The sequence below is a fragment of the Cyprinus carpio genome, chromosome B10 (assembly GCF_018340385.1).
Source record: "Cyprinus carpio isolate SPL01 chromosome B10, ASM1834038v1, whole genome shotgun sequence".
Classification (NCBI taxonomy): Eukaryota; Metazoa; Chordata; class Actinopteri; order Cypriniformes; family Cyprinidae; genus Cyprinus; species Cyprinus carpio.
In genome coordinates, this window is record NC_056606.1 from 10,356,459 (window position 1) to 10,369,950 (window position 13,492).

A 13,492-nucleotide genomic window follows, 5' to 3' on the forward strand; every position below is an offset into this window, starting at 1 on the left:
CACTTTTATAATTTATATATATATATATATATATATATATATATATATATATATATATATATATATATATATATATATATATATATATATTTTTTTTTTTTTTTTTTTTTTTTTTAAGCGACTTACAAATGAGGACAATTGAAGCAATCAAAATCAACAAAAGAGCAATTATATGCAGATGTTATAACAAGTCTCAGTAAGCTTAATGCAGAACACATAGCAAGTTTTTCATATAATAATAATAAAAAAACATAGAATAGAAAAAAATAGGGCAAGCTAGTGTTAGAGGCCTTTGCTTTTGTTAATTGTATAATAAATAAAAAGAAAACAAAGATAGAATACAAAAAGATTAGAGAAGCAAGTGTTAGTTTTTTCTACTTCTTAAAAAGAAAACAAGCTGTTAGTAAATAAATAAAATAAAAATAAACAAAGAAATAGAATTAGATTAGAGAGTGCTAGAGTTAGAGGGTCAAATAAAGACGGAAGAGATGTGTTTTTAGCCGATTCTTGAAGATGACAGGTCATTCCACCAGGAGGGAACATTTCATTTAAAAGTCTGTAACACAGCAGTATGTGAGAGTTCTAGCGCAGAGCTCCAGAGACTCACAGACACTGTGGGGGTTTTCAGGTTACAGAATCCCAAAATGTTTTGTCATTTTTCACTTTTATATCCAGACCAGAACGAATAAATCTTACAATCTAAGTTGTAAAACCATAAAATACCATTTGGTTTGTTAGGCTCTTGTGACCCAAGGGCCACAGCTGGCTTTAGAAGGGAAAACATTCTCACCAGAGACCCTGAGGGGGACACACCCCCTCAGCAGAATTCTTCAAATCTTTCTCATAATACAAGTGACTGCTGTGAAATTGAGACTATTTTTAACAATTGCCCGGAGACCTTTAGAACGATACTAAATATGAAGGGGAAAACAACAAAATCACAAGATACATCATATCTTCTCCATTTTATTGTTATTGTTTTGTTCCATGGCATCTGTTTTCTGTGAGTTCCTGAGGTTTGGTTTCATGGGGAGATCATTTCAGGTCTTACACATTCAAAAAACTAAAGCAGATTATGCCAACAGCGGACCCCACAATAGAAAAGATGTACATTAAAAGTCATGGCTGTCTCTCCATAAAGTAACTGAAATTGCAAGACAAATTGAAGACGCATGATGTCTGCTTTATTTATTTCCTCGGGGAGACAGACTCCTTTAAAAGGATAAAGAAAGCAGAGACCAGTAGACTCAGATGTTTCAAATACCAACAATAAAGCACATCAAGACACTGTTAATAAAATAAATAAACAACTAAGCCTTCCAACATCTGAACTTCTCACGTGGATAAAGAAATGTGAAGGCCGAATGTTTCTGATGTGATTTTCTATTACCAGTGAAGTGTCTGGTCTACCAATGTAGTTGGGCTGGTTACTACTTCAAATTTGATCAGTCTGGATACACCAAGAAAGACAGCATGCATATAATCTGGTTTGAAACCTGAAAGTTATGATTGACCTTTATTTCGTCTGACTGGCCTAACTTCAACTACGCTAACTAAGCCTACCTGCACGTCTTTTATCGTACACTTTGAGTCTCTGTCATCATGTCCTGATTCTAACAAAGTGCACTTAACCTGTTTTTCAACTAAACATTTGGATGAAGACAGAAACCACACCCATATTTTTCACTGAATTCACACCCATACAAGTCCGTTTCATGTCATTCGTCTTTTCGACGCTATGTAGGTCAAATCCATAAACAGAGAAGAAGGTTTGACTATTCAAACAAATCACCTTCACAGTATAGAAGAGATCAGGGGCAGCGCAAAGGGTGGGCTAAGGGGTCTGAAGCCCCAAATGTTTTCAGTAAAGCCTTGAATGATTTTATTACTATGCCTTGTATGCATCATCACTGAATTTTCATGTGCATTAAATCATTTCTATTAGGATCGCAGATTTGCTCTCTAATAAATAATGGATTCGCAAGTGTTGTCTGCATCACTATTTACTTCATCTCCAGCTCCCTCTGCACACAAAAAAAGAAAAGCCCTGCATGAACATGCAACTTAATTAAGCGAGTGATGTTTCCTGATGGATATTTGTTACTGAGCCCTCACTATGAAGCAACAAATATAGATATTTAATCATACTATGCTCTTTCTTTGACACATGCATTTAGAGCAATTAAATGAACTGGTTGGATCAGTTCAATTAAATGATTTGGTTAGCACTGTCATGGCAGAATTTTCCTCATGTCTGGACAAAAATAAATGAATTCAATAAACAAAGTGTAACATTTATAAACCACTGTCACATTTTAATAATGTTTATAAATCGATCACCTATACAACTCAAATATCAAGCCATGCTGAAGAGTTGAGCTGACTGACATAATCACCAAAACAATACTTGTACAAAAACAATTTTGTGATTTTAAGAACAAAAAGTTTCATTAAATACTCTCCACATAAATCTAAAAAAATGTATATATATATCATTCTAAGCAGTTAAATGCAACATGTGATGTATTGTAATTAGTAACATAAAATGAAGTTTATTTGAAATGATTAAATTAGGTTTCAAAGAATGTTTTATTTGCTAAATGGTATTTCAGTCAAGACTTTTGTTAAATTTAATGTTACATAATTTTATTTTAATCAGATGTGGTCTTACAGTGGTCTTACACCCCACTGTAAAACAGAAATGCTCAGCTTGAACCCATTTTCTTCAGTAGGCTTTTACACAATATGTTAAATTAGCAGGATAAAAACGAACAGTTTCTGATTAACCCTATAAGGTTAGAAGAGAACCATAAGATTAAACCACTAAAGTAGGAAGTAGGTTGATTGTTCTCTCATATTTTTTTTTTTTATTTACACAGCAAAGATTATTCTAACAATTTCTGTAATTCCTCCAAGTAAATATTTTATATTGTTTTCAACTTCATCAAGATAGCAACAAAAACACTAGCTGACAGAAACTTAGATCTCATAATCATTACTGGAAGGTGATCAGGTATTCTGGGTAAGCCTGTACATCATTGAAGATCACAAACATGGTTGGGTTGGTCATGTTGTCAGTCACACTGTTATAGAGATCAGCACTACTGGAGCTCTTCGCAGGGGGAACAGGAAGGCCTTGTTTTCCTTGAGTGAAATCTCCAACAAGCACCCTGGCGAGGTACATGCGTTTGTGTCCGTTGATATCAGGTTTAGAGTAGCCTCGGGCTGAGTAACGTGGGTCCACAGCAAAATATGAACCATTCCCATACATGGCTCCTAAAAACAGAATAAGAGTAATACATTATTGATTTAAAAGACAAATGGATACAAGCACAAATAAAGTTTATACTGAATTTGACTGATACCATGCATGCCAGCGAAGCTGCGATTGAAGCCATGATTGTTGATCTGATCTGTCTTATCAGGGCCAGTGCCGTGAAAGAGACGCTTTTCATTTTTCGTGTGTTTGTTTTTATCTTCCAGTTCCTCCTTTTTGATCATGTAGTTTCTCCAAAGTGCACTGTTTTGGACTCTTTCAATCTACAGACAAATAAAAATGAACAAAACAGTATTACACCATTTTACTAAATTTAGACAACAGAACTTTTTAAAACTATTAAATACACATTGCTCCTCCCTCTCAGTATTGTCTTACTGTAATGATACTGGATAGTCCGGTGCTTGTGAACTCTTTCTCCACTTCTGCATATTCTTTTGAGCCTGCTGTGAGTTTTACAAGAACAACCGACTGTCCTTTCATATCCTCCCAGTGTGAAGGCAAAGATCTTTGAGCTGCAGCTGTGAACAAAAATAAGACCCCAAACTAATCTTTGATGGCCTTCTTTGTTGCTTGAACTACAGATTTGACCTTAATTTAGACCCCAAACTAATCTTTGATGGCCTTCTTACAGACAAATCTGTCTTCTTATCTGAAGGTTGTCCATCCTGAAAGGCCTGTTCCAAGTCATAATTGATCAATATATCAAAGTTTTTGATGCTCTGCCCATTTTCCTGATATTGCCATTGAATCACACTGCTTAGGAAAAAAGCCTCACGCCTTCGCTTTTCTTTCCTTTCCACCTTTCTGATCATGTCCCGAATACGACTTTCTGCAGTGTGAACATCTCTTGTCAGACCCTCCAGTGTGATGACAGAGTCTTGGCCTTTCTTCTCAAGCCGGACACTGACTGTGAGCTCTCTCTGCATGGCGTTCAGCATTTCTCCATCCTCTCTGGTGAAATGAGCAATGGCTGGATCATGGATTGGGATGGTCAAATGCTCCCGTAATATCATGCTGTTGATCATGTCCCTGGCTTCACTCAGGTCCTTTGGTGTCTCCCCACACAGCTGAAACACAGCTGGCTCAATAGCTTCACCAACAACTACAAACTCTTCATTTGCAGGAGAGTCTGAACTTCTGGACCAGAACAAGTCTACAGGTTTGATAGAAATAAAAGAGGGCTCAATTATTGTTTATTAAAGGGTTAGTTCACCCAAATATTAAAATTATGTCATTAATGACCCTCATGTCGTTCCAAACCCATGAGACCTCCGTTCATCTTCGGAACACAGTTTAAGATATTTTAGATTTAGTCCGAGCGCTTTCTGTCCCTCCATTGAAAATGTATGTACTGTATACTGTCCATGTCCAGAAAGGTAATAAAATAAACTTTATAAAATAAAATAAAAACATTATCAAAGTAGTCCATGTGACATCAGAGGGTCCGTTAGAATTTGCTGAAGCATTGAAAATACATTTTAGTCCAAAAATAACAAAACTTACAACTGAACTACTGTTGTGAACGCAACTGCTGTGACTGTTCACGTACGACGCTGCTGACGTGTTCTCTGGTGCGCCCAATAACATAGAAAACACGTCAGCAGCGTTGTACGTCAGCGGCGTCACTGCAGTGTTATGAACATGCTCACAACAGACCCAGAAGGGAAGAAAATGCTGAATAAAGTTGTAATTTTTGTTATTTTTGGACCAAAATGTATTTCTGATGTCACATGGACTACTTTGATAATGTTTTTATTACCTTTCTGGACATGGACAGTATACCGTACATACATTTTCAATGGAGGGACAGAAAGATGAACGGAGGTCTTACGGGTTTGGAACGACATGAGTCATTAATGACATAATTTTAATATTTGGGTGAACTAACCCTTTAAAATTATTCACATGAAAAGATGTAAAGAGCATTATATTTCTTTACTGACCTTTAAATTTGGTAAACAGACCTTTTTCCTCCTGTACTTTCTCACCAGATCTTCTGATCATGCTTTGGTGGAAGTCTGCCACCATGTTCGTCTGAAATATAAGAAACTTCACAAGCCCTACATGCACCGGTTTCTTTTTCTTTACAAAGTCAACAACTGCATCAACCATTGCATCTGCAACATCAGCTGGTTTTGCACCTCCCTGACCTAAAGGTATAGAGACATATTTACCCCCAAAAAAGTAAAAATTCATCTAAATGTAGAAAAGTAAGAATGCACAAAGTTTCTCACCAGTGCCAAGAGCCGGGAAGGCAACAGAAGTAATCTGCCGTGACTCACATATCTTCAGAACAGACAAAACAACTTCCTTAATGTCAGATGGACTGTTACGTCCAATAACATGAATGATGTTTCCACATGGAAGCTGCCCGGCTGAAGTCACAATCTCTGTTTGCTGTATATTTGATGATCCCACTATTGGAAAAACATGTATACCTATAGCATCTTAAGCTTAACATGATCTCTTTTTCAGTATAAATTAGAAGAATGGCTAATTTGAAAGTATACAAACCCGTCTGTAAACATTCTTGTTCAACTTGCACTCCAGCAGCATCTAAAATGGCCTTGGATACTCCTGGATTACAAATAAAAAGTGGCACTTATATTGTAATTTTCTTTGAATGTGAAATTAATTTTGAATGAAACCAAAATAAGTAACCGTTTATGTAAAGTTGTATTGACCTGCTTTCAGGGAAAATGTCTGATTTGAGGAGTTGACAATGGCATCAGTGTTTTCTTTAGTTATGTCTCCTGAAGAAACCTCCAGAGTCACTTGACCCAGCTGCATAGTGTGCACTCCAAGAGAGGGAGAGGAGACTTTGCCAACGACCCCTAATTATAAGAAAATAATATATTCATAATAATGTTCAATATGTTTTCTGTGACAACAGAAAAAAAAATGTGTAATGGACTTTAGATAAGAAAGTGTTACCAGAGGTCTGAGTTGATTTGGCAAAAAGATTCATTTTAGGCTTGATATGTTGATGTGATCCTTTTGTGACGGGACCCTGAATCCCATGTCTAAAGATGCTAGTAAAACACTAATAGATAAAGCACAGAAATATACAAGATAACATTAACATGAGCAACTATGGTAGACTATCTAAATTAAATCTATATTTATTTCACTCACCTCAACACTCTCCTTGTCAGAAGGGTGTACAATCACAGTCACCTCTTGAAGGTTTGTAAAATTAAATTCCTGAACTTCTGACAGCATGATTCTGGCCACCAGATCTTTAGGAAAGCCAAGATTCCCAGTCCCAATAGCTGGGAAGGAGATTGAAGCCATTCGTTGTGTTTCTGCTGTTCTCAGGCAATCTCTAATGATCTGAATGAGTACCTTTTGAAATGTAGATAAATATATCTATTATCTGTTATCTTTTGAGAAAGTACCATCTAAATATGTAGGTTACATATGGGACACATTTGCATTATCCAATTTAAATTCAACATAAAAATGATTAACAAGGATACATTTGATTGCGGTTTGATTAAATGTATGTCTCACCTTATCTGCTGAGTTTTGTCCACCGTGCCAAAATGGACAAACAACATGGAAGACCTTGGAACATTTCAGTTTGTAACCATCTGTGATGAGCATTTCACCATAATTCAAATTGTTTGAGCGAGCAGCTCTGGTGATTTCTGACTGGATCTGATGACCAGCAGTCTGAAGGAGTGCGTTGGAGACTGCACCTTTTCTGAGGTCCAAGTCCTGCGATATAGTGTTTACAATGACATCGGCCTGCAGAAGAAACAAATGATACACTTGTAAAAGGAGAGGAATTTTTCAAGTATGATTTCTTAAGAAGGGTTGCTTCTCGGGTAGATATTTATTGTATTAAGGTTTTGTAGGATTCTTTTTACTGGCATTCAGTAAAAAAAAAAAAAAAAAAAAAAACTCTTCTCTTTGTTTCTATAATGACAAGTAATCTTAGATTCACTTACAATCGCATCCTGGATGTTCCCTTTGCTCAGAGTGATTTTTAGTCCCTCTTGTGTAGTTTTGGTCTTAAGAACACTCAATCCTTCAGCTATATCTGGGGTGCCACCATAGCTTGGAGTTTCTCTCCTCCAGTGTTCTTTGTCTTCAAAGTTTCTATTACCACGACCTTTGAAAACTTCAAAATCTTGGTCTTTCTGACCATAGTTTCCACGACCATTTCCACGATAGCCTTGGTCATAGTCACTATGCCCATGGGGTTTGGCTTGAGGGAAAGTCATTTTGGGGTTATAAGCAGCAAACTCTTTTCTGACAGCTTGAGTCATGGCATTCACAGTGTTGTCATTATTGTCAACCAAGTGAATTTTAGTTAATGTGCTATTAGACCCTCTGCGTTTATGATATTCAATGTACTCACACACCTCCTTAGCGATTGATTCAGTGCAAAGATCAAGAGGACAACCAAATACCCCTGAGCTAATAACTGGAATTGCAATGGAGGAGCAGTTTTTGCTTGACGCCTGGTTCAGACTTTCCCTCACAGCACGTCTCAGGCGTTGCACAGTGGTAGGTCTGTCTGAATCTCTGAAGCGAGGTCCAACAGCGTGCACCACATATTTACAGGGAAGACGACCAGCGTCAGTGATGATAGCTTCTCCAGGCTTCAGAGGCCCATTTGATTTTGTGAGTTGGTCACAGATTTGCTGCAGACTTGGTCCAGCAGCTTGGAGAAGTGCTAAAGCTACACCACCAGTGTGCTTCAGATCTTCATTTGCAGCATTGACCACAGCATCAACATTGATCTTGCAAATGTCTGCCTTCCTGACAGTAACAGTTACTCCACCTGGCACTTGAACCTCACAAGAAACTTGGCCAATATCTTCAAAGCTACCTTCAGTAAATTCATCTTCCTCTGCATCCAGCATATCATCTTCCTGAAGAACCACCACAAAACTTTTTTCCTTCAACAGCATTGAGATCATCATTTTACCATGCTCCATGAAGTATTTCTTTGCTCCTGCCTTTTTAATTATCAGTGTGTCCGTGTAGAGAGCATCTGCCAGCCTTTTAAACAGAGTCATAGCTGGCTGGACAAATGTACGCTCTCCAGACAGTTTAATCCAGGGTCTCTTTGAATCAAAACGGACTTTCACCTCATCAGACTTAATAGAATGCTGCCAGTCTTGTGATTTTTGGACTTTTATGAATTCAACCGCTGCATGTGATTTGACACGAACAGTTTCTTCAATTCTAGTGTGTTTCTCAATGAAACTTCCTAAATTCTCACTGACCTCCATCACTGGTTCTCTGAATCCAGTCACTGTTACCTTGTCTCTCTGTTTAGATAAATGTATAATCACAGACGTCTTTTTGGAAGTGTTGAACAATTCTTGCAATTGTTTTTTGAGATCCTGCCATGCTGGCATTTGTAGGACACCCTGATCTTCTACAGTGAGGTCTTTGGTTGTAAGAACTGTATTTATCCTCTTCTCTGCCTCAGCAAGTGCTCTTTCTGTGCTCCCAATCACAACAACATCTACAGTTTCGATTGTGTAGACCGCAATTATTCCATGAGATATAAAGAGATCTCTGGACATTTCATCACAATCCACTGATCTCAGAAACTCTACGATTGAATGGTTAATCTGTAAGTGCTTCTGTTTTATATTTATATTCTTCTCAAGGACCCAATTCTTGAAAATGAGAATTTCGGTGTGAAGGCCTGATAAATCTAATCTGTTATTTTTTTTGTTGTAGTCAATGCGCAGGTGTGGAGAAACAGCCTTAGCACTTTTCAGGCCATCTTGTTCAAGCAGAAAGTACATGACAGGAGACATTTTCATGTTCTCTGTCACACTGTTCTTCTCTCTCTCTATTTGATTTGTTGCTCTCTCTAAAATTTTCTCCATTATGGATTTCAGTCCAATTATCTCATGGGTCATTCCTGCCAGTGTCAGCACCCCTTTAGAGGCATCCAAATCTATGAAAACCTGATCTTTCACTAATTCCTTAACATCACTCTCCACTGTAGACCACAAGGCGTGTGACACAGTCCACTCAGATGTTGTGTAGTTTGCGATGATTTTGTTGAAGGCATCAGTTGCATTCTTACTCCAGCCATCAATGTGTCTTCTGGTAACTCCTTTCTGTTTCAGTAATGCTGGATCAGGACTGAGCAAAACTTCAGGTTTGTCCATGATTATGTGGCAGAAGTGTGAGCTCATCTGGTCTTTAATAGAGGAAATCTGCCCTTTCTTGAGGATGAACTCCCTGATGGCAGGATGTACACTGACTGTAATGGGTTCAGGCAGCTTCAAATCGGGTCTTTTGCCACCATACAAGACAGTTTCAAGTGATTTGAAGTAGGGATATATCTTGACTAGAACATCACAGATGTTATTCTCTAGCTTCAAAACTCTCTCTTTGGCTGAAAAGAATGAAAGATGTAGGCATGGTGAATCAATGCATTGATGTTGACAAGTTTTACTTAGTTTAAGAAGTTTTACTTTTTCTTAACTGTAATAGCGAAGACTATCAGCAAATGCAAATGTATTTACCTTCTTCCTCCTTAAAAATAATAATGGCTGCTTGCTCTGATGGAATTGTGATAACTTCCTCTACTGGACCGCCCCATTTTTCAAAATACAGTTCCAGCAGCATCTTGTTGTTGTTGGCCTCAGCTGGAAGTTCCTCCACCCGCACACATGTGCTTCTCTCCAGTGCACGGGCCCTCAGATTATTCCTCTTAAATTTTTCATGTGTCCTGCTGTTCTCAAGGAACTGTTCTGCAGCTGTTAAGATATATATATATTTTTTTCAAAATGTAATTTTACTGAAAGTGCCAGACACATTTAATCAAGCCATAAAAACAACATACAACTATGTATCCAAGCAAAATATTAAAGGTATCGTTAAAAAAACAAATAATAATAATTAATGCCATACAAACTCAAATACAATACTTTCCCCAGTCCAAAAAAAAAGACCATCACATAAACCCCAAGTGTTATGTAATCAAGATTAAACTAAATGAATTTAAATAAAAAATGACTAAGTAAAATGTTTAAATTATGATTTAAAAAAATATATGTATATTTTATAGGATAACTTACCACTGGGATTTTTAAAGGTCACAACAGCTTTTCTTAATTCTGGTATTAATTCCATGCTAAAATCATTTTCAGAAAGACTGCTGATGTTCTCCACCAAAAGAGTCAAAACATCTTGATTAACATCATCTGAAAGGTTCTCCAGGACAACAGCACTTGACTCTTGAGGCTTCTTCACATCCACATCAGTCTGAGAGGCACTTTGGTCTACAGGCAAAATAAAAGTGACACATTTTTATTAAATCTCAATGCTAAATATTTTTCATATAAACTCAGCTACCAGTGTCAGCTACAGTTACCAAACAAAATAATATTTTGTATCAATTATTAACTACATAACTTATATATTTACTATCAAAAATGGATGTTAATTAGTACTTCCTCAATAACATTACAAAAACTTAACCAATAAACATTATATAGACGTAAGCAGCCAGAGACCAAAGTTCAGATGATTTACTTACTTTGTTCCTGATATCCACATGCCTGCTCTGTCTGAAATCACATAAACATAAAGCATTTACAATTATGTGTATGGAGAACTAAACAAGTAGGTTTAGTTAACTGGTATCTCTACTCCAGCCTTTTCAACAATATGGAGAAATAACAACCATCTTCTTAGAGAAACTCTAAAATACAAATATATTGCAACCATAAAACTGAATTAATCTTAATTTATCTTATGATAGACCATTCTGTTCATGTTTACTGACTTCATGCAATCTAATGGGTTTGATTTACAGAGCCACTCATCTGAGGTTTGAATGTAAAAGCATTGTGGTCCTAATTCTGCATTTTGTAACAAGTCTACTTACTTGTTGTCCAGTGCTGTCTGCCTGTTCCTCTGCATCACTGGGTTTGTACACTTTCAACTTGATTTTCTGATTGTCAATGGTAATAATGTGTTCTGCCTTTGAGAGCACGCTATCTTGGACTTAAACACAAACAGTCATACTAAATCAGACACATCACATCACTTAAAAAACACCACAGTAAGCTATACTGTATATCATGTTATGTGATATTAGTGAATGTGATTATAATTTGATGATTAACAATGATGTTACATCGGCCTATATTATAGTTTTGAAAAGGTTTTCCTCGTACATGGACGTTGACATGATCAAATTTTGTTCTGTTTATAGACTTTTGGCCCCATCTGCTTTCCAGAAAAGTGTGGCCTCTGCCTAATCGTTGACGTCGTTTTCAAGGCGCACAAACTAAAATTAAGTTGAACTGGCAGGCTATTGCTTGGTAAACAAATATTGATAATAACTGTTCTGTAATTTCAAGACAGAGATACAACAGAGAGAAGCTACAAGCGGTTTCTTAAAAGAAAAGTGCTGACAAATGGAAACAGACACATGAAGAAGCTCCTAAAAACTATGCATTTTCCCCACAGTATATTTCTGTATTACATATTACAAATATTTAACAAGGCTTTGACATCAAAATAAATTAAGGGCCACTGTATGAGCAGTATTAAATTAATAGGCTACATAAACATATCTTACTTTTTTTATATATATATATCTTGGTGTATATTTTTTATTATATTGTACTAGGTAAAAATAATAATAATAATAATATCTGTATCAAATATACATACTTTTTGTCACAATTTTTTTTTTTTATGTGTTCTTGTTCCATGTACATGTATATTAAGGTGTTCTTGTTACAGTGATTGCTGTAACATATAAAACAATACATGTATTATTGTAACTATAACAAGGATACATTAAAATACAGTTATCACTGTTTTTATTGTTTTCATATTATCTTTATTTATTTCATCTACGGACTTGTTTCTTAATGTAGCCTTAATAAAAACCTGCTATTGTTTTGTCACGTATATTTAATGTTTACATTTGTCCAACTTTGCTACTGGTCCGCTGGCCTTGTTAGCTGGTAATGATAGCCCAATTTGAACGTTAAAATTCACAGATTTTACAAGTGCTATCTTCGCGAGAGTTTGTCGCACTTTGTATTTGAGCCCGAAATTACCCTAGGCGTCTGGAAAGCTTGAAAACAAAAATTATGTTTGTCCACATATGCTTTTGTGTTCAGCACTTACTGTCAGACGATTTGAACAGGATCGTAGCGAAGTTACTTCCGTCATCATATTGCACGACGCAGTCTCCTCCTTGAGATTTCTTCTTACTCTGGAAGTAAATCTGAAGTTTATTTTTAACACTTTTAGCCTGTTCAGGCCCCCAGTCTCCCTCTACAATGATGGAATAATATTCGTTCATCGCGATCTTTCTGATCAACTAGGAAATGACATGCGAGTCAGAGTTTATATAGGGATCACGCCCTCACTTTCACTTTCGTTTCTGTGTAAGTTTACTGTGAAACTGAGTTTTTTTTTTTTTTTTTTTTTTTTTTCTCAGTGTTTCCCCCTGTAGGCCTGTTCAATTAAATTTTTTATACGTGGTATCACAACTATAGTAAATACTGGTGTTACATAAAGCAAAGGAAAATACATAATGTTGTTTCATTCAAGCCATTTTTGGGTTGTATTATCGTTGCATTTACGATGTCTTGACCAGTAGGTGTCTTCAGCATGGTTTTCAATTAAGGCTATTTGTCTCTTAAATCATGTGGAATGTTAAAAGCAAATTTGTTCAAACTTTTGACTGTGAAGGTCTACAAATCAATCTTGTTTGAGGGCCATAGGCCAAAAGTAAATGTGGTATTATATCAAAATGCGATATATGAAATATTTATATAAAAGTCGACTTTTTTTTTTTTTTCAAATCAAATTTTACTAATATTTTCTACATTTTAATGCAAGAATAAAACAAACAAAAAAGATTAACAGGAAGAAAATCGAGGTCAAAATGGCCCATTGTGATTAAATGCATTATTATCCTCAAAATTCTACAAACAGTACCCCATAATGACAACCAGGACCGGACCTGCCATCGGGAGCACCGGGCGAATTCCCAGTGGCCTGGCAGCTGATTTGGCCCACTGCCCCCTTTTTTTATTAGTTATTATTATTAATAATATTTTATATTTTTTATATTAAAACAAAGTGTGGAAAAAGGGAAGCGCTATGAATACATTCCGGATTCACTGTATAGTCTACAATGTAATAATTACTGCAATTCCTGCCACACATACATACACATACATTATACTTCATGTGTTC

The 13,492-nt window shown here is 36.3% G+C and overlaps 1 protein-coding gene across 1 annotated transcript; it reads right to left on the reverse strand.

The window, feature by feature from the left end:
• Window positions 1-2,995: 2,995 nt before the first annotated feature.
• Window positions 2,996-12,651, reverse strand: LOC109088648 (protein mono-ADP-ribosyltransferase PARP14-like). The gene is made up of 17 exons (XM_042731993.1): window positions 12,413-12,651; window positions 11,154-11,272; window positions 10,803-10,833; window positions 10,342-10,545; window positions 9,787-10,020; window positions 7,234-9,656; window positions 6,794-7,030; window positions 6,416-6,625; window positions 6,215-6,323; window positions 5,965-6,114; window positions 5,795-5,857; window positions 5,515-5,697; window positions 5,224-5,430; window positions 3,888-4,433; window positions 3,656-3,798; window positions 3,366-3,540; window positions 2,996-3,276 (listed from the first exon to the last, which is right to left on the reverse strand). The coding sequence occupies exons 1-17, from the start codon at window positions 12,588-12,590 to the stop codon at window positions 2,996-2,998; spliced, it is 5,493 nt and encodes a 1,830-aa protein (XP_042587927.1). The 5' UTR covers window positions 12,591-12,651.
• Between the last annotated feature and the right edge of the window lie 841 nt (window positions 12,652-13,492).

Bases quoted from the DNA above. Each gene is read 5' to 3' on its own strand.
- LOC109088648 (XM_042731993.1), bottom strand. From the start codon at position 12,590: ATGAACGAATATTATTCCATCATTGTAGAGGGAGACTGGGGGCCTGAA. The intron at 10,546-10,802 runs GTAAGTAAATCA...TTTTGCCTGTAG, and splicing joins ATGTGGATATCAGGAACAAA to ACCAAAGTGCCTCTCAGACT. The intron at 5,858-5,964 runs GTCAATACAACT...TTTGTAATCCAG, and splicing joins GACATTTTCCCTGAAAGCAG to GAGTATCCAAGGCCATTTTA.